We start from the raw sequence: 24,338 nt of genomic DNA, 5'->3' as shown, positions 1-24,338 counted from the left end.
TGATGAAATAACTTCATGCTTACTAAGTGGTGAAACTTAGATAATGTGAAGGCTTTTGTGAATAAAGTGAAAGTCGCTCAGTCGTGTCCAACAGTTTGTGAATCCCATGGACCGTATAGTCCATGCATTCTCCAGGCCAGAATGCTGGAATGTGTAGCTGTTCCCTTCTCCAGGTGATCTTCCCAAACCAGGGATCGAAGCCAGGTCTCCTGCATTGCGGGTGGATTCTTTACCATCTGATAAACCTAAGTTTATCACAGTCTTTCTGCATCTCTTTTTCTCCATGTTTCTTTGTAAAATAAAATCAGTTTATTGTAATTACAGTATCTACTGCAAAAATGTGGGTAGGTTTGTGAATTAATTTGAATACCTGGCAGCAGTAGTCCTCAGAGTCCACACAGTTACACGTTTTGTTATAAATTATCCATTGAAAGAAAACTACCGGCTTGAGTTTCTCAGTATTGACAGTGATGTATCATTCCTGTTTAGTGCAAACTATTCATAAGTTGTTAGCAATTAAATATTTACGTGTTCCAATGTTTTATGATTAGGAAATTTGAAAAATGAAAGCATTAGCAAGACTCATTGTGGGACTTCTCATCTTGGATGCTGCTGTGACTGCCCCAACTCTAGAATCCATCAACTACAACTCAGAGACATACGATGCCACCTTAGAAGACCTGGATCATCTGTACAACTATGAGAACATTCCAATGGGGCGAGCTGAGGTAACGGATTCCTCCAACTCTTGAGATTTTTTAAGCATCATATAAGGGATTATTGGGGTTTCTTCTCTTCAAATAGATTTTTGTTTACTTAGAAGTAGAGATGGTCCTGGCTTCCCAGGTGACTCAGTGGTAAAGAACGGCCTGCCAATGCAGGAGATGCAGGAGACACAGATTTGGTGCCTGGTTCCAGAAGATCCCCTGGAGGAGGAAATGGCAACCCACTCCAGTATCCTTGCCTGGAAAATCCCACGGACAGAGGAGCCTGGTGGGCTGCAGTTCATGGGGTCACAAAGAGTTAGACACAACTGAGCGACTTAGAACATACACTGAAATGTTCCGACTTAATAATTTCATATTAACATTTTCTCCAGAACATGTTCAGTGTGATGGAGGTTAACATTGGAAGACTCTTTTCTTTTTTATTCTTCATTTCATTTTCTTTACATCTCCTCATAAAGTTGAAAAATAAGAGTTTCTATCAAGTTAGAACAGAGAAAGAGGCAATCAGTGAGAGAAAGGTGAATTCAAATAGTACATCTATAATGATAAAGAAGTTTGGGAAGTTTGAAGTGAAGAAAAAAGATGTGAGAGATTAAAATGTAATAGAAGAAAACTAAAAGAATGCAAAAAAGGGACAATGGTTTGAAACTTTACTGTTTTCCAAGTGAAAATATGCTTCCCTAAATGATCACTCACAGCAGTAATGTAGGCATTGGCAAGGTTACAGACCATTACCTAAATCTAATATGACATGTTCCTAATTAAATGGTAGGCTTTTTATATAACTAAAGGATACAGACTAATTTTTCTGAATCAGAAAACAAGCAGACCTTGAAATGTTGGAGTGTAATGAACACACAACATTGACAAAAACTAATTAAGTACAAATAAACCGAAAGGGAAATTACATCACCTTTACAGAATCAGAACATATTTGGGGCAGTCATTCAAGTGCAAATCTCCTTAGAATAACTTTTGATAAATAAGGACATGAAATATTTAAATAAAAGCATGTATTTAAATTGTATGAGACTTAGATACATCTTTTTTAAGATACTAAATGTTCTCATCTTTCTTTTTATTGCCTTATTAAATAGTTAGATTTTCACTGTACAATATTTTTATATCTTCTCCCCCTACCCTATTCTTTTACTGTCTTTCTCTCATTTGCCCTCTGTCTCTTTATCTTTCTCTTCTTTTTTTTAGTGAAATTTCAGGCTTGATAGCAGGAGACTTCTTCTGAACATTTGGTTATGATTTTTTAAATCTTTATTAATATTCACTGTTGATTCATTTCACTGTGTGCCTTCTATTACATGAAGGGGGCCTTCTGTGGAGAATTTATAGTTATTAATATCTATCTTGCTATAAATGTGATGTCTATATCTCTATTGCATCAATGCAGAGCATTAGAAGAAAGTTTGCAGCACTTAACTCATCTGCCCGTCTCCTTTTTCCATATTGCATAAAATTTTTTTAAAACCACAGTGCGTGTTTGTGTTGTTATCTACTAAAATAAAGATTTTAAACTTATTTGTCATTCTTCCAAAAGATATTTCATAGGATTGGTGAGTACCATAAGTGAATTCTCTATTTTAAGTAGAGCTGAGGAATTTGGATTCAAGGGGCTATTATTCACTTCAGAAGAACAGATGCACAGTACAGAAAACACCTTTTGAGACTAAGCCTTCCTCGTGGCTCAGAAGATAAAAAAATCTGCCTGCAATGCAGGATACCTGGGTTCGATCTCTGGGTTGAGATGATCCCCTGGAGAAAGAAATGGTTACCCACTTTAGTATTCCTGCTTGGAGAATTCCGTGGACAGAGAAACCTGGTGGGCTACAGTCCATGGGGTCGCGGAAGTGAGTAACACTTTCACGTTTTTCAATGCCCTGGGAAAACTGTGAAGGAAGTGAACTTTATCTGCAGACTGCTTTTAAGTTATTCCTCACTGTCAGGATTTTTTGTTGTTGTTGCCCAAGAGGCCCTACACATTCTCATGAAAGTCTAAAATTCTTCCTGCCATCAAGAAAATTAAGCTAATCAATATATCCATATAGAGATGATTTAGTAGACAACTTTTCCTCAGTGTTTGTTTATTCTAGAATAAGAACCTTTCTGTAAGGTACTGAATAGGTGGCATTATATCCTTACATTCTCTAGCCCTTACTTCAGGCAAACATTTCTAATTTTCATAATGGCCTACGCAAGCTCAGAAACCTAAACAGCAGCGGGTTCCAGAGAGTCACGGACAACACCTCGTAGTTAAATAAAATATACCAATCATCACTGTTTTAATAACCCTTTGTGGTGAAGTCATCATCAGAAAACTGGTTTTAGGTAGGTGATAGATATAGACACAGGTATAGATAGAAATATAGATATAAATGTGCTATCAGTTCAGTTCAGTTGCTCAGTCATGTCTGACTCTTTGCAAACCCATGGACTATAGCACACCAGGCTTCCCTGTCCATCACCAACTCCCAGAGCTTACTCAAATTCATGTCCATCACGTTGGTGATGCCATCCAACCATCTCTTCCTTTGTTGTCCCCTTCTCTTCCCGCCTTCAATCTTTCCCAGCATGAGGGTCTTTTCCAGTGGGTCAGTTCTTCGCGTCAGGTGGCCAAAGCTTGGAGTTTCAGCTTCAGCATCAGTCGTTCCAATGAATATTCAGGACTGATCTCCTTTAGGATGGACTGGTTGGATCTCCTTGCAGTCCAAGAGACTCTCAAGAGTCTTCTCCAACATCACAGTTCAAAAGCATCAGTTCCTTGGCGCTCAGTTTTCTTTATAGTCCAACTCTCACATCCATACATGACTTCTGGAAAAACCATAGCTATGATTAGACAGACCTTTGTTGGCAACGTAATGTCTCTGCTTTTTAATATGCTGTCTAGGTTGGTCATAGCTTTTCTTCCAAGGAGCAAGTGTCTTTTAATTTCATGGCTGCAGTCACCATCTGAAGTGATTCTAGAGCCCCCCAAAATAAAGTCTGTCACTGTTTCCATTGTTTCCCAATCTATTTGCCATGAAGTGATGGGACTGGATGCCATGATCTTAGTTTTCTGAATGTTGAGTTTTAAGCCAATTTTTTCACTCTCCTCTTTCACTTTCATCAGGAGGCTCTTTAGTTCTTCTTTGCTTTCTGCCATAAGGATGGCAATCTTGATTCAAGCGTGTGCTTCATCCAGGCTGGCATTTCGCATGATGTACTCTGCATATAAGTTAAATAAGCAGGATGACAATATACAGCCTTGACATACTCCTTTCCCTATTTTGAATCAGTCTGTTCTTCCATGTCCAGTTCTAACTGTTGCTTCTTGACCTGTATAACAGATTTCTCAGGAGGCAGGTAAGGTGGTCTGGTATTCCCATCTCTTTCAAAATTTTCCACAGTATGTTATGATCCACACAGTCAAAGGCTTTGGCATAGTCAATAAAGCAGAAGTAGATGTTTTTCTGGAACTCTCTTGCTTTTTCAATGATCCAGCAGATGTTGGCAATTTGATCTCTGGTTCCTCTGCCTTTTCTAAATCCAGCTTGAACACATGGAAGTTCATGGTTCATGTACTGTTGAAACCTGGCTTGGAGAATTTTGAGCGTTACTTTGCTAGTGTATGAGATGAGTGCAATTGTGTGGTGGTTTGAGCATTCTTTGGCATTGCCTTTCTTTTGGATTGGAATGAAAACTGACCTTTCCCAGTCCTGTAGTAACTGCTGAGTTTTCCAAATTTGCTGGCATATTGAGTGCAGCACTTTCACAACATCATGTTTTAGTTTTTGAAATAGTTCAACTGGAATTCCATCCCCTCCATTAGCTTTGTTCATAGATATGCTTCCTAAGGCCCACTTGACTTTGCATTCCAGAATTTCTGGCTCTAGGTGAGTGATCACACCATAGTGGTTATCTGGGTCATGAAGATCTTTTTTGTATAGTTCTTCTGTGTATTCTTGCCACCTCTTCTTAATATCTTCTGCTATGAAAGTATAACACACTTGAAAACATAAACTATATATAATTTTAAAAAGATATTCATGAAATTGGTTCAGTAGCAAAAATCAATCAACCAATCCACTCACCCACCACCTATGGCAAAAATCCAAAAACAAACAAATCAATATGATAAGGTAAGGTGACATGAGGAACCAAATTCAGAACTTTAGTTCAGATCTTCACAAATTATTACTATAAATTTCGTTATAAACAACTACCATATAATTCTCTAAAGAAAATACGAAATACAGCCAGTAGCTCCAGTCATGTGAATGGATTCTAGAATCTGATTAACATGGCATGAATTTCTTGGATGCAGTCTTGGAAGTTTATATTTTGGAAGGTCAAATAAACTTATATATCTCATCTTTATAAATTAAAGGCAGTGTTTCCACATGTTCTTGATCTTATGGGATACTTTTTGAGTGAACACTGATAACACACCCATACAGGGTCTCGTTGATGAAAAAGTTCAGAGTAAATGATGCACATTGAGAATGAGGGGATCAGATTCTTCAGTTGTTGTTGTTGTTGTTTTCTTTTTTTTCCTTTGTTCTTGATGCCAAGAGTGTGGTTCTGCATAATGTAGCCTAGAATTTGTTTCATCCGCACAAAAGACAACTTGATATTCTAAAATTGACATTGTAAAATTGTCATTTTACAATGACAGATATCCTGTCATTGTAAAATGACAGGATAACTGCTTTTAAATGCCAATTTTCTTTCTTATAAAATCTAAGACTTGGCAACTTATGCTAATATAGTTTATCCTTTGATCTAAACTTGGTATGATTATTACTTAAGGCCTTTGATATATGTGGTAGGCAGAATTCTAAGATGTGCTCTAAGTGGCCCATTCCTGGAGGCATCCAAGCTCTTTACAATTCTTAACACCATGAATATATTGGGATATCACTCCTGTAATAGGTTATGTTCTATGGCATACTTGAAATTTAAAAAGGGAGATTATCTTAGCCTGACGTAAACTCATGAGCCTTTTAAGTCAGTGTCTTGAGGTTAGGGACAAAATTGGAGTCACAAGAGTAATTCAGTGCAAGGGAAATGATCTGTTTCTGGCTTTAAAGATAGATGGGTATATGGAGCAGGAATGTAGGAAGTCTCTAAATGCTGAGGAGAAGTTGATAGCCAGCAAGCATATGGGGGTAGAAGAAACCCATTTCTAAATATACAGGAAACTTCAAGCTCCACATGAGGTTACAGCCCTGGTCATCACTTTATTTTGGCCTTGTGAGACCTTAAGCAGAGAACCCAGTCAGGCCATTCTTGAACTTCTGATCCACAGAAACTATGAATTTAAAAATGAGTATAGTTTCAAATTACTACGTGTGTGTGTGTGCTTAGTCGCTTCAGCCGTGTCCAACTCTTTGCAACCCCATGGACTGTAGCCTGCCAGGCTCCTCTGTCCATGGGGATTCTCCAGGCAAGAACATTGGAGTGGGTTGCCATCCCCTCCTCCAGGGGATCTTCCTGACCCAGATAGCAATTTTCAATGCAGCAACAGAAAACTAATAAAATATGTAGTGATTTAAACTGCTTTTCTGAAAGCCACATTTGAATTACTGTAAGGCTGCAAGGCTTGCATTTATGAGTCCAGTGATTTATTTAGTCAGTGAGCCAAACCAGCCTTGATTCCCAGGGTTAGAATCTCAGTAGAGCTTTATTAATTTCTACTGGTAATAGTATATTCATTACCTCCTCAGTGGTTGGAAAGTATTTCTTCCAATGGTTTGAAAATTATATGCAGTTAATATTTCAGACTGATGACTTATGTGATTTCTGAAGCTCTAGAATATCTGGGATCCACTGGACACATGTTAGAAAAATATTTTAGACCCAGCAATTCCATCATCTGGGCTTCCCTGGTGGCTCAGCAGTAAGAATCCACCTGCCAATGCAGGAGATGCAAGTTCTATCCCTGGGTTGGGAAGATCCCCTGGAGAAGGAAAGAGCAACCCACTCCAGTATTTTTGCCTGTGATACCCCATGGACAGAGGAGCCTGGTAGGTTACAGTTCATGGCATCACAAATGAGTCAGACACGACTTAGTAAATAAACAACAATGACAAATTCCATCACAATGTTTTAAATTATCCTGTGGATAAATTTGCTGATATAAAGTTGCTGCACTTTTTACCTCTAGCTTTCATTTTACCATAATGATATGAGTAGGAACTGGTTATAAGCCATAAGACTGAAATGCAGATGTTTTCCTTCTTGATGGATAATAGCTTAATTCTGAGCGCTTATTGCATGTCAGTACCATTCTAGGAATATCACATGTATTATCTCATTTATTTCTCCCAACCAAAGAATGAAGTCCATTATTATTCCCATCGAATAGATAAGAATGTTGAGACAAAGAGCAGTTAAGTAGCTTGAGTAAGATTACAGTTATTCATAATATATAATCATAGTGATGTTCTCTTAGTGAAAGTGAAGTCGCTCAATCATGCCCGACTCTTTGCGACCCATGGACTGCAGCCAGCCAGGCTCCTCTGTCCTTGGGATTTTCCAGGCAACAATACTGGAGTGGGCTGCCATTTCCTTCTCCAGGGGGTCTTCCCAACCCAGGGATCAAACCCAGGTCTCCCGCACTGTAGGAAGATGCTTTTACCGTCTGAGCCACCAGGGAAGTCCCTGATGTTCTCTTACCAGAATATAATTTCCAACAAACTAATAAAGATTATATTATCCTCCCTTCATTTTCTACCATTTTCTAATCGTCCTTTTAACTTGCACCAGTTTTGGCTGAACTTAATGCCACGTGCATTCTATACTGCACTCTTAGAAAGAAAAACATTCTTCTGTGGGTGAAAGTGCTGCACTCAATATGCCAGCAAATTTGGAAAACTCAGCAGTGGCCACAGGACTGGAAAAGGTCAGTTTTCATTCCAATCCCAAAGAAAGGCAATGCCAAAGAATGCTCAAACTACCGCACAATTGCACTCATCTCACATGCTAGTAAAGTAATGCTCAAAATTCTCCAAGCCAGGCTTCAGCAATATGTGAACCGTGAACTTCCTGATGTTCATGGGAAATAGATGGGGAAACAGTGGAAACAGTGTCAGACTTTATTCTTCTGGGCTCCAAAATCACTGCAGATGGTGACTGCAGCCATGAAATTAAAAGACGCTTACTCCTTGGAAGAAAAGTTATGACCAACCTAGATAGCATATTCAAAAGCAGAGACATTACTTTGCCAACAAAGGTTCGTCTAGTCAAGGCTATGGTTTTTCGGATGTGAGAGTTGGACTGTGAAGAAGGCTGATCGCTGAAGAATTGATACTTTTGAACTGTGGTGTTGGCGAAGACTCTTGAGAGTCCCTTGGAGTGCAAGGAGATCCAACCAGTCCATTCTCAAGGAGATCAACCCTGGGATTTCTTTGGAAGGAATGATGCTAAAGCTGAAACTCCAGTACTTTGGCCACCTCATGCGAAGAGTTGACTCATTGGAAAAGACTCTGATGCTGGGAGGGATTGGGGGCAAGAGGAGAAGGGGACGACAGAGGATGAGATGGCTGGATGGCATCACTGACTCGATGGACGTGAGTCTGAGTGAACTCCGGGAGTTGCTGATGGACAGGGAAGCCTGGTGTGCTGCGATTCATGGGGTCGCAAAGAGTCAGACATGACTGAGCGACTGATCTGATCTGATCTGATGGGTGAATATGGTAAACTAGAAGTGAACTTTATAGACAACTGACAGTTACCTAATTTTTTAGGAAAAAATGGCTTAAGATTACTTAAGAATAATTGCGAATAGGTATATGTATCTAAGTTATAAGGAATAACCTGAGTGTGTAGAGTCCAAGGAAACATTTCACTAATTTTTTAAAAGGTTCACGAAAAAATCTAAATAGTTCAAAATTCTGTATTCTTTGAATGGCTTAAGTTGAGATTGCGCTTTTGACCGAGCAGGTATTTGGTGTTCACATTTTCAGGATCAGTTTTTGCATTATTGATTATCCATTTCTCTTAGGTCTAAAAAATCATTGGTCTTGCCCATGAGTAAATGATTTTGCTCAGAAACATATTCAGTGGCTATATTAATATTTATTGATGTTCTGCTGAAAGGTATGAACTTCCAATCCTCCAGGAAATTTTCTTGGCTCCTTCTAGGTAATTAGACTTCTCCATACCTCTATCACATTATTTAGTCTTGCATAATTACTTCTACTTAACTGAGCCTGCACTGTTCCCATATCTTCAATAAACAGCAGAGATATATACCCTGTGGTCCCATGAAGCACTTGACTGTATTTGTTGTAGGATGGTGTCGGGGACATTTAGGATAACATCACACAATGCTTTTTCATGAGGACATGAAGGAAAATTTTCTCTCAGGCCTCAGTGTCAGAACAGGTTGCAATTTTTAAGAAATTTGTTTATGTTCTAGGCCATCCATCTTGTAAATGTGTTTGTCATTTTTTTTTTTCAGAAAACTAGATCTTAATTTTTGCCTCACTCTTCCCTGGCTTTGTATTATTTCCCATACCTCTATCTTCCCGTCACCCTAATCTCTTCAAGGAGGTTATTTTCTGAAATATTACCATATGTGCTTTAAAAATTGCCTTATATACCTACTGGAATGAGAGAAAGTATGCATTCATAAGGAAATAGCATTAATAACTAACAAAAAACATCAGTAATAATTGGCCAAGAGTAAGTTTCTTGAATGAGGAATGCTTTTCTTGCTGTTACTCTCCATTGATCTTAAAATTAAGGCCTTTTTTTTTTTAATTTCACAGAAAGAACAGGTGGCCAGATTGTTTAAAATTATCCTTAAAAAACTGCCATTGAAATAAATATATTCAGCTTCAAAAATAGCATTTATCAATAACCTTTGTCAAGGGAATGAAAATTAAATTTAGTGAAGTTATAGGAATGGGAGAGAACTCAGTGAAGGCAGTTGTATCAATTAACAATAGAGCAGTGATTTTTCTCTTGTCATAACAGGATGTCATGCAAAAAAAAAAAAATTTAGAATATATGTTGATGACCTGTAATACCTGAAACTGCTGAAGTAGAAGCAAACTAATATGGGTAAGCAAACTACTTACAGAAATCAATGTCCACTTTAGATAATGACATATAAAAAAGATCTTAAAATTAGGTTATACAAGTATAATGAATTGGTGTACAACTTCATTAATACTAGAGGATAGTTTGTCTCAAAACTCATCTCTATATATTCTGAACAAAAAACAATTAAATTAGAAATATTTCTACTATTTATTTCTTCTGGTGAAAAAGGCATGCAATACTTTATATTGTGTCTGGAATTATGTCTTACTTTGGCCAATTTATATAATATATTTTAAAGTTTCAAATATATGGTTGGCATATAAAATACCTCTTATTGGAAGAAGTAACTTGTTAAAGTGTCAGTCAGCCTGAAGTAAATATTCTTTTCAGACTATGGCAAAAATTAAAAGCTAATCTTTCTCTTTACCCTCCCTTTTCATCAAAGATACTCTGAGGATGAGAGGAAAGAATTTTGCTGATGATCCTTTAATATGGTTGTCTGATTGAGTTTCCATATGCTTCTTTCCAAAGCAGCATTAAACCATTTGATTTTTATTTTAAGCTATTGGAAAACCTTAAAAAAGTGAAGCAACAAAAATGTACAATCATTCAGGCTCATCAGGAGAAAAAGATCACTGATATTATTTGCCAGTGGTCGGTTTGTGTTTGTAACTGTACTATACATTATTTATGAGACCACAAATATAAGTTAATTATCAAAACTAGCCCTTGAAATAAGGCTTATTTTTAAGAACAACTGAGGAGCAGAGTTCTTATTCAACTAGGAAGTTTCAGAGTAAAATTTAAACCAGATTCTTCTGATGCCAAAGCGGAGAGACCCAGGCACTTAGACCTCAATTATTTTCCAATTCCTTCTCTTTCCTCTTTGCTTCTTTTAGCTGTGCCCTATATTGAGGCTTACTTTCTCTGAAATTAAGTTATTTGAGTATTAGGAACCAGAAAAAGTTTTCTAGTGATTACAATTAACACACTGTCTACGTATCTCTCTTAGCTGTCAAAGTATTTAAGGAAGAGACAGGAAAGATGATCCTTCTGAACTCAAAGCAGCTTTGTAAAACACATGCGATTGAGCAATCTTTGCCAAACACATTTCTTCCTCATACATTTTCAAGATAAAGTAGAAAATAAGATACAGCTTTCATTGCCTGTGCTCATGGTCACATTCTTTTAGATAATTAATATAAATCACTTAAATTAATTTGAGCACCAGACTTATGCTTAGCGCAGAATTTCATCACACTTAGCCAATTTCATCACCTACATGCCAGCATGTGGAACCCACAAGAATACTCTTAGTAACTCAGGCTGAATGAATGGCCCAGGGCCTATTTGGGAACCAAATTTTGATATAATGATGACAACAAAGAACACTTTCAAGACTGAGATTTGACTGGTGGGGTAATTTGGGAGAAAGATAAATTTAAAATTCTGTTCTGTTTTACTTGGTGCTGAATAAAAATCCAAATAGTATTCAGGATTTTGAAGACTTTAACAAAACAGGGAGATTGGCCTATAATTTAAATATTATGTGCTGGAGGAACGGAGTTCACTGGTTAGGTATAGACTGGCAGAGTGCAGACTCTAAGCAAATAAACAAGTAGGACATTTGCTTCTCAATCTGGCTTTGCCTGGGCACTTAAATCATTACCACGCACACTACAAAGAATGAGGGTAGAAACCACCAGCTTTGGGTGTTGCTCATGTGTACATCTGATTCATCCTTGAGAGGCAGTTTTTCACAGAGTTGAGTGACATGGGCTATGGAGTCAGACTCCTCATGTGTGAGTCTCAAGTCTGTCACACCAACTGTGTGGCCTTGGACTGTCATAAAAACCCTCTGAGTTTCAGCTTCTGAGTCCTAAGATATCTTGGGAGAAGACTTGAGAGTCCCTTGGACTACAAGGTGATCAAACCAGTCAGTCCTAAAGGAAATCAGTCCTTAATATTCACTGGAAGGACTGATGGTGAAGCTGAAGCTTCAATACTTTAGCCACCTGATGTGAAGAGCAGACTCACTGGAAAACACCCTGATGGGAAAGATTATCTTCAGAACATGTGATTTAATTCAACATAATTTTTAAGGGAATTTTTGAAAGAGTTAACTTTTGAAGGTAGCAGCTTTAAAAATGCAAAGAGCCAACTCACTGGAAAGACCCTGATGCTGGGAAAGATTGAGGGCACGAGAAGAAGTGGGTGACAGAGGATAAGATGGTTGGAGAGCATCATCGACTCAATAAACATGAGCAACACAAACTCTGGGAGATCGTGAAGGACAGGGAAGCCTGGCATACTCCAGTCCATGAGGTCACAAAGATTTGGACACGACTTAAGAGACTAAATAACATGATTTAACTTAGTTCAGTGAATATTATCTTTACCATGGAATCAGTTATTAGTCAACAGCCACAGAGGGTTATGCACTGGTGATCAGAGAAGCCTTCATGGAAGGGAGAGGATTTGTGCTATAATGAAGATTAACTGTACCGGCATGGGCTCACTTTGGATCCACTTACAAATCTTTTGCTGAAAGTCAGGAATAGAAGCAGGTAAATCAGACCAAGTCCCTCCCTGTCCCTCAGTAGCTCTCAGTCTAGTCATCTTAGAAACACACAGCTTCAACACAATAAAGGAAGTGAAAAAATTTAGTATAAACAAGATCTATAGTTTGGGGACATAAGGTTTCTATGAGCTCAGCCGCAAAATATACAGATGTGCTGAGAAATTATGTCTCCAAATCTGTCATGAGTCACAGACCTGACAGAAAATCTTAGATATAAGTTATTTTACTCTTGTGTTTATCTACTATTGTTTTTGAATAGTATGTAAGTCTAGTTACATGCATAAATGCTATAATGAATACAGAAATAGATGTATAAATATATAGATAAATATAATTGTAGATAAAATCAGATTAATATAAGCTATATACAATGGGTTTCCCTGGTGGCTCAGATGGTAAAGAATACACCTGCAGTGTGGAAGACCTGGGTTTGATCCCTGGGTTGGGAAGATCCCCTGGAAGAGGGCATGGCAACCCACTCCAGTATTCTTGCCTGGAGAATCCTCATGGACTGAGGGGCCTGGTGGGCTACAGTTAATGGCATCATAAAGAGTAAGACACACCTAAGCGACTAAGCATAGCATGAGCTATATACAATAATATTATCTCATAAAATAGTTTACAAAAATATATAAAGTATATTGTATTATATTATGCACATCACATCTTATATATTATTAATTATGTATTATATTATGATATAAAATATAAATTAAGACAGTGAGGCAAAGAGAAGAGTTGTTAACATAATATGAAGCCAGGGGTTGAGTACATTATTTGAAAATGCATACTATTCTATATATGACACATAGAGATACATATAGAAATTTTCTGGGCAATAGTGTTAGGTTTTAAGGGACCTTATACATGTTCCTGCTATGGCCTACCTAAATTTAGGATCAACTGAGAGACAGAAATGAGACTAAGACAAATAGAGTTCAAAAAATCCCCCTTATTACTGATAAAGGCTAAGTTGCAATATATGACTTAGGTGTGAAGCAACTGTGGGGGTTTTAATATAAAACTTCAGAAATAGACCAGGTCATCAGTCACAGGCAAGGCTAGTCAACCACAGGCCTCAGCATACAGTAAACCTTATTGTCTGCATGAAGGGGCAAAACAGAACGCATGCTCCTGGCAAGCAGGCAACTTCTTCTAAAAAAGAAGATAGCCACTCATGCTGAGCTCCTTTTCCTACTCACTAATCACCCTGGCCATTCTTCTTCCCTTAGGAGGAGTGGATGGACCTAATCCCCAACCCGGTGGCCTCACAAGCCATTAGGCGTGGCCACTGAATTCAATATAGCTCTCCACATCAAGAGAGGAAGTCAGCCCATTTTTTAGGACAGTGGCTCCTACATTCCTGAGGCCTGCCCTTGAGGCCTGCATGAGGCCAACCAGCACTCTCAGATATCCTCTGTAGCTTTTGATTGCACAAAATCCTGAAGTAGGTCCAAGCACATCAGTGAATTTATCTCAAAGATTGAAATTTCACTCTCAGTTCTATGTTCTAACCTCAAATTATATCAAGCCCCATTATTTAATATCAGAGCTTCTGCAATGAAGTGAAATGTTGAGTAATTATACCAATAAGACAATTTCAGAAACATAGAGGATACAGATTTGCCTATAGCTCCCCTACCTCTATTAAGTTTTGGAGGAAAAGTTAACAAGTACACATTAATGTCCCTTGCATATTAAAGCATGTTGTTGTTTAGTCGCTAAGATATGTCTGACTGTTTTGAAACCCCATGGACTATAGCCTGCCAGGATCCTTTATCCATGGAATTTTCCAGGCAAGAATACTGAAGTGGGTTGCCATTTCTTTCTCGAGGGGATCTTCCTGACCCAGAGATGGAACGAGCATTTCCTGCATTGGAGGCAGATTTTTCACACTCAGCCACCTGGGAAGTCCATATGAAAGTATGAGTGAAAGTCACTCAGTCATGTCTGACTCTTTGCAACCCATGGACTATATAGTCCATGGAATTCTCCAGGCCAGAATACTGGAGTGGGTAGCCTTTTCCTTCTCCAGGGGATCTTTCCAACCCAGGGATAGAACCCAGGTCTCCCACATTGCAGGCAGATTCTTTACTAGGTGAGCCACAAGGGAAGCCCATATTAAAGTAGAAAGTTGTTTACATCCAAAGAGATTATAGTACAAAGTCAGAATTACTTGCCTCATGATTTAAAAGATCGAAGAATATGGACTCCAAAACTCCCCTTTTTCACAACCTAAGTGGACTCTACCAAGTACAGATGTCGTTCTTCAAAGACACATAAATTGCTGTTTGTTCATTACCAAGTCTCCCATGACCCTGATATTTAAAGAGAATGAAGCACTGATTGCACATACAATATTATCACAATATTGACCCCAACCTCCATCAAATTTTAAGAAACATGTTAATCCTAAGTCCCTAAACAGCTATTCTAGGCAAAAGCGTATTCCTCATGCCTGTACATACTATTGCCAGAGACCAAGAAGAGAGTTGATGGTATCTGAGAATTCAGAAGATGGAAGAACTTTTGGTTTAACCTCATCCAGATATTGGTCAGCTTATGTTCATTGTCCCTAGCCTACAGAATTTGAGGTTAAGTACAATTTGGAGAAATCTCCCACTAGAAGTTAAATTATGGCACTGTTTAACTTTGAGAGCAGCTGTTCTCAAAGTGTAATTCTTGAGCTGGCAGCATCAGCATTTACCTGAAAACTGGTCAGGTATGCAAACTTTCACGTTCCACTCCAGATCTAACAAATCAGAAACCCACCCTCCAGGTCATTCTGATGTACCTATGAGCTGCACTGAACTAGAAAACATCCCCAAACACCATGTCTCTTCTCTCACAGTATCATTGGAGATATTACTCTTTCTTGGCCCAGTTTTAAACATCCGGTTTTTTAGCAGAGGTGACTGATGGCTTCGCTGGTGGTTCAGTTGTTAAAGAATCTGCTTGCATTGCAGGAGACTGCCTGCAATATAGGAGACCTGGGTTCGATCCCTGAGCCAGGAAGTTCCCCCTGGGGAAGGAAATGGCAATCCACTCTAGTATTCTTGCCTGGAAAATCCCACAGACACAGGAGTCTGGTAGGTTATAGTCCTTAGCATTGCAAAGAGTTGGACATGACTGAGCAACTAAACCACCACCCCACCAATCATCAGATCCATCTGAAGCTTATCTTTCTGCACATTCAAAGCTTTGAACTCCATTTTCCTGCTAAGTCCTGGTTTTCTGGCTGCTGGTGTTGCATTGAGTATGTGTTCTTTCAAGTGACAGATGGTTGTATGCAAGGGTTTTCAGCCAGGGGTTTCTCCAGTCTGGAACCTCTGTGTCCCAGGGGCTTTTAGCCTTGCTTCAGGTTGTGAAATTCAAGAAATCTACCTCCCAGAGAGTTTCCACTGCTTCCCCACAGTTTTTTTTGTTTGTTTGTTTTGTTTCAAGCTGGAGAATGAACCTCCGCAGATTCCTGAACTGAAACTGCCAGCTGATATCTCTCATGACTGTGGCCCTTGGGAGGCCAGTAAAAATCAATCCCTCTACTGTGTGTTTTAAGGCTATACTCAACATTTCAGAGTTCAGGACTTAATTGGCACTTGCGTCTCCTATGTTCTAGTCTGTGGAATTAACATTGACCTTGGCCATATATTTGAATCACCTCTAGAGTTTCAAAGTGAAAGTCGCTCAGTCGTGTCCGGCTCTTTGCGACCCCATGGACTGTATTACAGCCCACCAGGCTGCTCTGTTCATGGAATTCTCCAGGTAAGAATACTGAAGTGGGTTCCCATTCCTTTCTCTATGGGATCTTCCCAACCTAGGGAGGCAGATTCTTTACCGTCTGAGCCAAGAAAGAACATTTTAATGCCTGGAGCACACTCTAGATTATTAAAATCAGAATATCTAGGGGTAGGACTCAGACTGGGTATTTGACGGCCCTCAGCTATTCTTTTAGTGTTCATCTGTTACTATTGTGTTTAACCAGTTTACTATGCTTTTTAGTTGGGTCCCTTTACTTCTTTAGTACTGTGTGTCTTCTAGTAATGAGAGCCTTCTCTCTTCTTTCCGGTCCAGACTTGTTTTTCTGACAAAAGTGAAAGCGTTAGTTTCTCAGTCATATCTGATTCTTTGCAACCTTATGGACTGTAACCCGCTAGGTTCCTCTGTCTGTGGAATTTTTCAAGCAAGAATACTGGAGTGGGTTGCCATTCCCTTCTCCAGGGGATCTTCCTGACCCAGTGTTTGAACCCGGGTCTCCTGCATTGTAGGTGAATTATTTACCATCTGAACCACTATTTTCTGACAAAGTTCTCCAGATATTGTTTTGTGGCATCTTCTACAGAGACATTAAAAAATCAGTAAATGATAAATCTGCCAAAAGTAACATTGTTCAAAAGAAATTTTGGACATCTTCACATTTCTGAGTTGGATAATCCTATACTAGACATGTTCTTCCATTACACTAATTTCTAACCCAGGATTGGACCTGACCTCTTATTGTCCTGCATAGCCTTTTTAAAAAATGCAGTGTAAGCCTCTCTGTTCCTAGCAAACTCAAGACAAAGTTTACCATAACACTCCCTAGGAGTGTTAGAATGAGAAATGTGTGGAATTAGGAAAGATCCAATGAAAATAGGGCATTTAAAAAAAAAAAGGCTAGGCAGGACAATAAGAGGTCAAACAATGTTGTCATCCATTAGGCTGTACAATTATTGGCTTATGATGTCAATGTACTCCATATAAGATGCAGATAGGTGGGCGTCAAAGGATAATCACAGTGATATCATGTCAATATCTTTGCTAACTTTCAATGTGGGCTTTAAAGAGGAAAAGTATATGTGTAAATATATAAAACACTCCATTTCTTAAAGCATATAAGGAGAAGAACAAATGAAATGTATCTAGAAGGTATTGAGGATGGATCAAATATTTTTTCAATGTGTTCTCTCTGGAGTTATGATATTGAAACTGTGATCAAAGACATAAATATGAAATCAAATTCAGAACGTTTAAAAGTCCTTCACCATATCTATATTGAATCTATAACACATATATAGAATGGAGATTAAAGCAGATCCATACATTTTGATACTGAGATTAATAAGGAAGATCATAGAGCCAAATATTACCAGAGTCAATTAACTACTACTCAGCAGCCTTCTGTTGACTGAATGACTTCTATCAGGCTAATGACTGCAAAAACATATGATAGTCAACAAATTCAAGGATTTCAAACCCTTGAAAAACATTCATCTGTTACTTTATGTTATTATAGAGCTGATATACACAGGGTCTGGAGAAGGCAATGGCACCCCACTCCAGTACTCTTGCCTGGAAAATCCCATGGACGGAGGAGCCTGGTAGGCTGCAGTCCATGGGGTTGCTAAGAGTCGGACACGACTGAGTGACTTCACTTTCACTTTTCACTTTCATGCACTGGAGAAGGAAATGGCAACCCACTCCAGTACTCTTGCCTGGAGAATCCCAGGGATGGGGGAGCCTGGTTGGCTTCCATCTATGGGATCGCACAGAGTCAGACACAACTGAAGCGACTTAGCAGCAGCAGCAGTATACACAGGATCCTCGATTCTGCTTTTGTTTCTACAAAGTTTTAACTATAATTAAGCCCCCAAGTGAAGCTACAGAGACTACAGAGAACATACTGGTGGCAATAACAGGGTTCAGGTTAGTATATTAGGTTAGAATGGTCTTTTGAATTTGTTTAAAGTCATTCTGCCACTGAGAGATTAAGTCAGATTTATAAACTTGGAAAATTTTGCAAGGCTTTACCACCAATCCTGTACAATAGGAAAAAATATAATGTAATAACTATTTTGAAGACAACTGAATCTTAGCTGCTTCTCCCTAGAAACATCCTCTGAAATGCAAGTTTTCCTGTTTAAAATGTCTATAATCACCTCTGATAATATGTAAATCGTCATCATGAATGAACAGCAGTTGTGTTCAGAGACGCCCTGCATATTAAAAGGCACAGTTTGTTATACTTTGTGCCTCAAGAAAGTCTGTGTTAGAAGGAACAATTTGCTTTGTGTTAGGATGGGAAAGATTGAAACTTAAAAAAAAAAAAACGAAATTACTCCATCATAAAATAAAGAGCCAGTGTTTGAAAGGTTCCAAATATCTTGGTTTTCAGTCCAGCTTCTTTGTTTTCAATTACTGTGATTGACTCTCTCCCCCTACTCCCATCCTCAAGAGATTACTGATTTCAGCCTGCGCTAAATTGTCCTTCTGGCAACCTTACTTGGGGAACAAGGGCAGTAAGGGGAAAGGGAAAATGAACTGACTTTGCTATTAGATAATGGTTCTACAGCCTTTGCCAAAGTCCCCTACCAATATCATTTGGAGACATTCAATTAGAACTAGATGATACATTTTGTGAGAACTAAGATATTGGAAACCTACTAAGTTTCTGGAGCCTAAGGGGGTGATGGTGAACAGAGTCCTGAATAAATCGGGATAAAACTGAAGTAAAAAACAGTCTATCTGGCAAGTAAAAATGAAATATCTCCATTTTCTGACAACAAGAAAAGGAAATGAGAAAATAAACATGTGAACAAAGGAAGAAACACTGAGGTCCCAGAAGAGACACCGGCTAGAGAGGATATGATTAAATGCAACCTTCAAATCATCAGCTTTTGTTTCTTTTGTGTTACAGTTTTCACTTAAACTTGGCATTGAACACAAATCTACGAAGAATAGCTGTACATTAGGATAGATTTAAAAAAAGAAAGCATTTACAGGTTTTCTTCAATACATACATATCTTAGCAAGTTAATATCAAATATTATGACTGTATGCTATTTTGATTAAAAAAGCCATTAACTAGTCTTGATTTAGACTTTCAGACATTAATTCACTATATAGATTTATTAATTTTGAAATAAGTTAATAAAATACTGAGATTTAAAAATATATAAATTGAAATAATGGTCAACTGAGTAAAATTCGGTGATATATTTCAAAGTACTACATAAGTGACCTAGATCAAAGAACAGTAGTCTGTTAAAGAGAAATTAGAGAGGATAAAGAGACAAAAAAATGCACATATGTATATTTTTCCAATGTCAAAGAAATGTGCTAGGTAAATAAATTCCAAAAATGTTAAAAATTGTTTCATTAATTTAATTAGGAAATGGATAATAAAACAACAATTGGAAAGGTCTATTTTAGGGCAAGTTACATCAGCAGCAGTAACAAATAATTCAAAATCCCAATGGCTTAATGCAATAAGAAATTTATATCTTGCTGACATGGCTACCTAATGCAGGTCAAGGGGTTTACTGCCTTCCAAGTAGTTATTCAGGGATTCAAACATCTTTCATGTTAGAACGTCACCATCTTCACCTTTGGACTTCAAAGTCACAGTGGATCTTCTGTTGACAGATTAAGGGAAGAGAGAAAACCTGAAGAAAGAATGCTTGCTCTTCTGATTTGAACCAGACGTTGCACATGACCTTCTCTCTCCCTATCAGTTGGCCAGAACTAGCCACATGGCCCAATCTAGAGTCTAAGAAAGTGGAAAACTGATTTCAGCTGAATGCCCAAGAGGAAAATGAATATATGAAACTATCATAGCTTAAGCAGACTAGAGCTTCATTCTACATAAAAGCTTATTTCTTACAAAATTGAGAAAATTACAATCAATGCTGCTTGAATTTTACATTCTACCTACATCAGTGTTATGTGATATATTTTATACTTGTCAATTTCAGGAGAAAGACTGATTGGCTGCCAAGTGCTCTCATAGGGGAGCATGGCCTTGGTAGGGTGTTCAGCCTTCATGTGTAGCAACAGACTAACGTCATCAGTCATGGTCAGATATGACGGTAGGCTGATAAATGACACTAAGAAAAAAAAATCACATGAGGCTTAAAATATGTACAAGAAAGTCCATTTATGAATTTATAATGTGAGGTCATTTCCACTGATGACAATGCTCACTTCTCCTATCCAGAGCTCCTCTTTCTCAGAATGAAGATATGTAAGAAGTTAGATTATTCAGCAAAAATTTTTTTGGCTGAGTACAGAATCAGTAAGTATTAAGGAAGTTGTGTAGTTTTATGACAATCATAATCAGATTTAAAACCTGGGCTGACTACCTAGGAGCTGTGCGACCTCGGACAGCTTACTCAGCCCTGCCTCCTTCCATTCTCAGTTTATAAATCTATTAAATGTGCACAGTCATCGCACCTTCCACAGAGGGCTATTTTGAGAAATACATGCAAATCAATGGAAAGAGTATAACAGTTGTTCATATACAATGAGTATTCAATCCATGCCCAATATTTTCATCTAGCCCATAGTGAGATCCAGTGAATCCTCTCTTCTCCATTTTAGAGATGATATCTTTAGGTTCAATGAATTTAGTGTTTCTCTCTTCCAAACAATGATGGCTACAATAACAAACTATCATATATTTCCCCGGGCTCAATTTTTCTAGACTACCCTCTTCTTCAGTTTACTTGTGGGATACCCGAATTCTATCCCTAGGTCAGGAAGATCCCCTGGAGAAGGAAATGGCAACTCCTTCCAGTTTTCTTGTCTGGAAAATCCCATGGATGGAGGAGCTTGGCAGGCTACAGTCCATGGGGTCTTAAAGAGTCAGACATGACTGAGCGACTTCACTTTCCTTTCTTTGACTATATCATCATCACAAATGAGTCAAGAGTCATGAGTCAAGAAACCGCTCCCAAGGGTTTGAAACAGTCTCTTCTCACTGATCAGATCTACATCATAAGAACAATCTAAAGTAACTTCAGTTTCTTGGGCTGGGAATCTCACTGTGACTCTTTCTTGGACTCTATTTTATCTACTAAAATCTGCATTATTTTTTTTCCAATAGGGTTGATTATATTTTCATTCTTGGATCAATGTTTAGAAAATATTAATGACAGGGAAAATGGAGAGTTGACCATAGCTTAACTGTAATGCTTGGCACAGGCATTCAGTCTGGTTGATTAGATAATGATAAACACTGCCAAACTTTCTATCATTTATAAATTCATTCATTCATTTAGTGATCCTTTCATTCATTCATAAAGATAGGAATCGAACCCAAGTAATGATTTCCATCTCACATGTATTATATTTTCTTTTCATCCTTTCCATCTCACAGGTATAACATTTTCATTGAGTTTTTCACTGGAAATTTAGTGCAGATTAAGCACTGCTACTGCTGCTGCTAAGTTGTTTCAGTTGTGTCCAACTCTGTGCGATCCCATGGACTGCAGCCTACCAGGTTCCTCCGTCCATGGGATTTTCCAGGCAAGAGTACTGGAGTGGGTTGCCATTGCCTTCTCCTAAGCACAGATTAAGCACAGAGATGAAAAATATTAAAATATCAAAAAACAAAATATACTAGTTTTAATTAATTCAAACAATGCTTAAGAGCACCAAAATGGTTTGTGACTACCCTGAACAGGTGTGAGTAGCATGCTCAACAACAGGTCTCTACTGAAAGAATCAGTGGAAAATAAGACAATCAGAAGAGGTGTGGCTGTTTCTGAACATATTAATTATTTATAGTTTTACTCTGAAATTAGGACAAATAAATTTAGGCTTAATGGTAGTAATTCAGTTGCGTAGATCGTTTAGATATACTTTTTGCTAGAGGGCAAATTGATTTGATTAAAAGGATTTTTTTGGTTTTTTTTTTGTTTGTTTGTTTAATATTATGTTTCTTATTATTGGAGTACAGTTGATGACAGTGTTGTCTTAGTTTCAGGAGTATAGCAGAGTGAGTCAGTTATATTATATCTGCTCTTTATTAGATTATTTCCCCATGTAGCTCATTACAGAGTATTGAGTAGAGTTCCCTGTGCTATACAATAGATCCTTATTAGTTATACATTTTTATATATAGTAGTGTATATATGTCAATCCCAATCTCCCAATTTATCCCCACTTCTTTATGTTACTGTCACTTAAAATGGTGCTGGGTGCTTTCAGAGAAAGTTTCTTCTGTGAGCAACTCTGCAGACTATGTTTTAAAAATAAATTTTATTGGAGTATAATTTCTTTACAGTACTCTTAGTCTCTGCTATCCAACTAAATAAATCAGCTATATGTAAATACATATCCCTTTCTTCTTGAACCTCCCTGCTACCCACCTCATTCCACCCATCTAGGTCATCACAGAACACTGAGCTAAGCTCCCTGCCTGCTGACTATTTGAGAATGAAGGTCTCAAATCTTTCAGTGTTATTAATAACAATATAAACACAGCCAGTAAAAGTCTGAGTACACATAATCTGGTTAAAAAAAAAAAATGTAACTGACTTTCTTTCCACTTAGAGTCCTTATTTCTCCAGGAGCAGAAACTTCATCTAAGCCACCTCAGGGTCATTTCAGCCCTGTTTTCTCAGAGATTGCATTGAGGTTTGAGGTTATCTCCATGGAATCAGGGCTGTGCTGCGTGTGGAGGTCAAGGGATGGTGGAGGACACTTCTTGGTACTATTATCTCTTCAGTGTGACATTTGCAGAGACCTCACTGTGACTTCCCAAGTGGCTCAGTGGTAAAGAATCTGCCTGACAATGCAGAAGATGCAAGAGACATGGGTTCGAGCCCTGGGTCAGGAAGATCCCCTGGAGAAGGAAATGGCAACCCACTCCAGTATTCTTGCCTGGAAAAGTTCACGGAGAGAGGAGCCTGGCAGGCAACAGCTTACTGGGTCTCAAAGAGTCAGACATGACTGAGCAACTAAGTTCAGCACTCTACCCAGCCTGTGGGCTATGCATCTGTAATCTCTGATAGAAATATACCTCTTTCATGGATATGGAAGGTACTTCTAAACACTGTCTGCCGTGACATCAACTATCTAAAGTTCCAAGGCCAGTAAACAAGAAAATAGAACGAGACAACTGATTAACTCAAAGATATACCCTACTGGTCAAGAAGATAAGCACAAGAAGTAATGACACGTGGGAATGACCTTATGTTGTGTCTTTAAATTTAGGGAAATACAATGATCAGATCAAAAGTCAACTCAGTAGGGAGCAAGTTTGAATAAAATAAGGAGGCGAAATGAAAAAGAGGGGAGAAAAACTCCAAAAGAATAAATATTTATATCAGAGGCTCAGTTATGTGTGCATTTGAGAAAGGGGGCAGGGGTATTTTCTGGCCATTTATGTTTCTTCCCAAATTTAGGTTTCTGCAGCATTAAGCATAAAAGTCTGTTACTCGGACAGCCAGGTGGTTACGTTTCCCTGGCCTCATTTCCCTGCATGCATTGCCTCACCGCTTCATATCACAGTATGAAAATTGTTAAAGAGGAAAAGACAGAACCCTAAATCACTTCTATCCAATGGTGAGAATAAATGCGTCTGCAGTGCAAAAGGCTCTCCGGGCACAGTACTTTGAGGCTATAGTTCTGTAACTTTGCTGAACTGAAAATACATTCCTTTTCCTCGGTTTTAAAAGCTGCTCAACATTCACGTTTTATTAGCAAGGAAGCATGAACAAAACAGTTTTTGATAAACATAAAAGCTGTTTTGCCTCATTATATTGAATGACAACTGAGATCTTACAGCTTCACGTCAAATCAGTGGAAAAACAATTATCTGTAAAAAAAAGTATGCACAAACATTTTTCTACAAAGCTAAAGATTCAAGGCAACGTGTCTGGAATGTGTTTCTCCCTTTAGGCTGCCTCCATTCCATGAAACATCTGTCTCAATTTCCGTTCTTCCCAGAACCTCCTTTTGGTCTCTCTGCAAATCCATTCCTTCTGAAACTGCCTCCTTCTGACCCTGCAGATGGAAACCGTATGTTTCTCTGTTTAAGGAAGTGTGCTTCTCAAGCAGAGATTTCTGGACACGTTTTATAATATTTTCATGTATGGCTTCCTAATGCACCCAATATACTGTAATTTGCTTTAGGTTTGCCTTCATGCTTTAAATGCAGTAAAATAAGCTTTAGCACCTTCGTTGATTTTTCTTAGCAAAATGTCTAAAACTAAGCGTGGAGCTGT

At 38.2% G+C, this 24,338-nt stretch overlaps 1 protein-coding gene across 2 annotated transcripts in view; it reads left to right on the top strand.

Moving 5' to 3' along the window:
* EPYC (epiphycan) overlaps window positions 1-24,338 on the top strand; it is a 42,026-nt gene that overhangs the window by 2,001 nt on the left and 15,687 nt on the right. The window contains exon 2 of one of the 2 annotated variants that reach the window (XM_010804759.4): window positions 552-728. In XM_010804759.4, the coding sequence (XP_010803061.1) occupies window positions 564-728 (165 nt within the window). In that variant the 5' untranslated portion in view covers window positions 552-563. 2 annotated transcript variants of the gene reach the window in all.

Source organism: Bos taurus, chromosome 5 (genome assembly GCF_002263795.3).
Source record: "Bos taurus isolate L1 Dominette 01449 registration number 42190680 breed Hereford chromosome 5, ARS-UCD2.0, whole genome shotgun sequence".
NCBI lineage: Eukaryota > Metazoa > Chordata > Mammalia > Artiodactyla > Bovidae > Bos > Bos taurus.
This window is presented reverse-complemented; position numbering and strand designations above follow the sequence as displayed.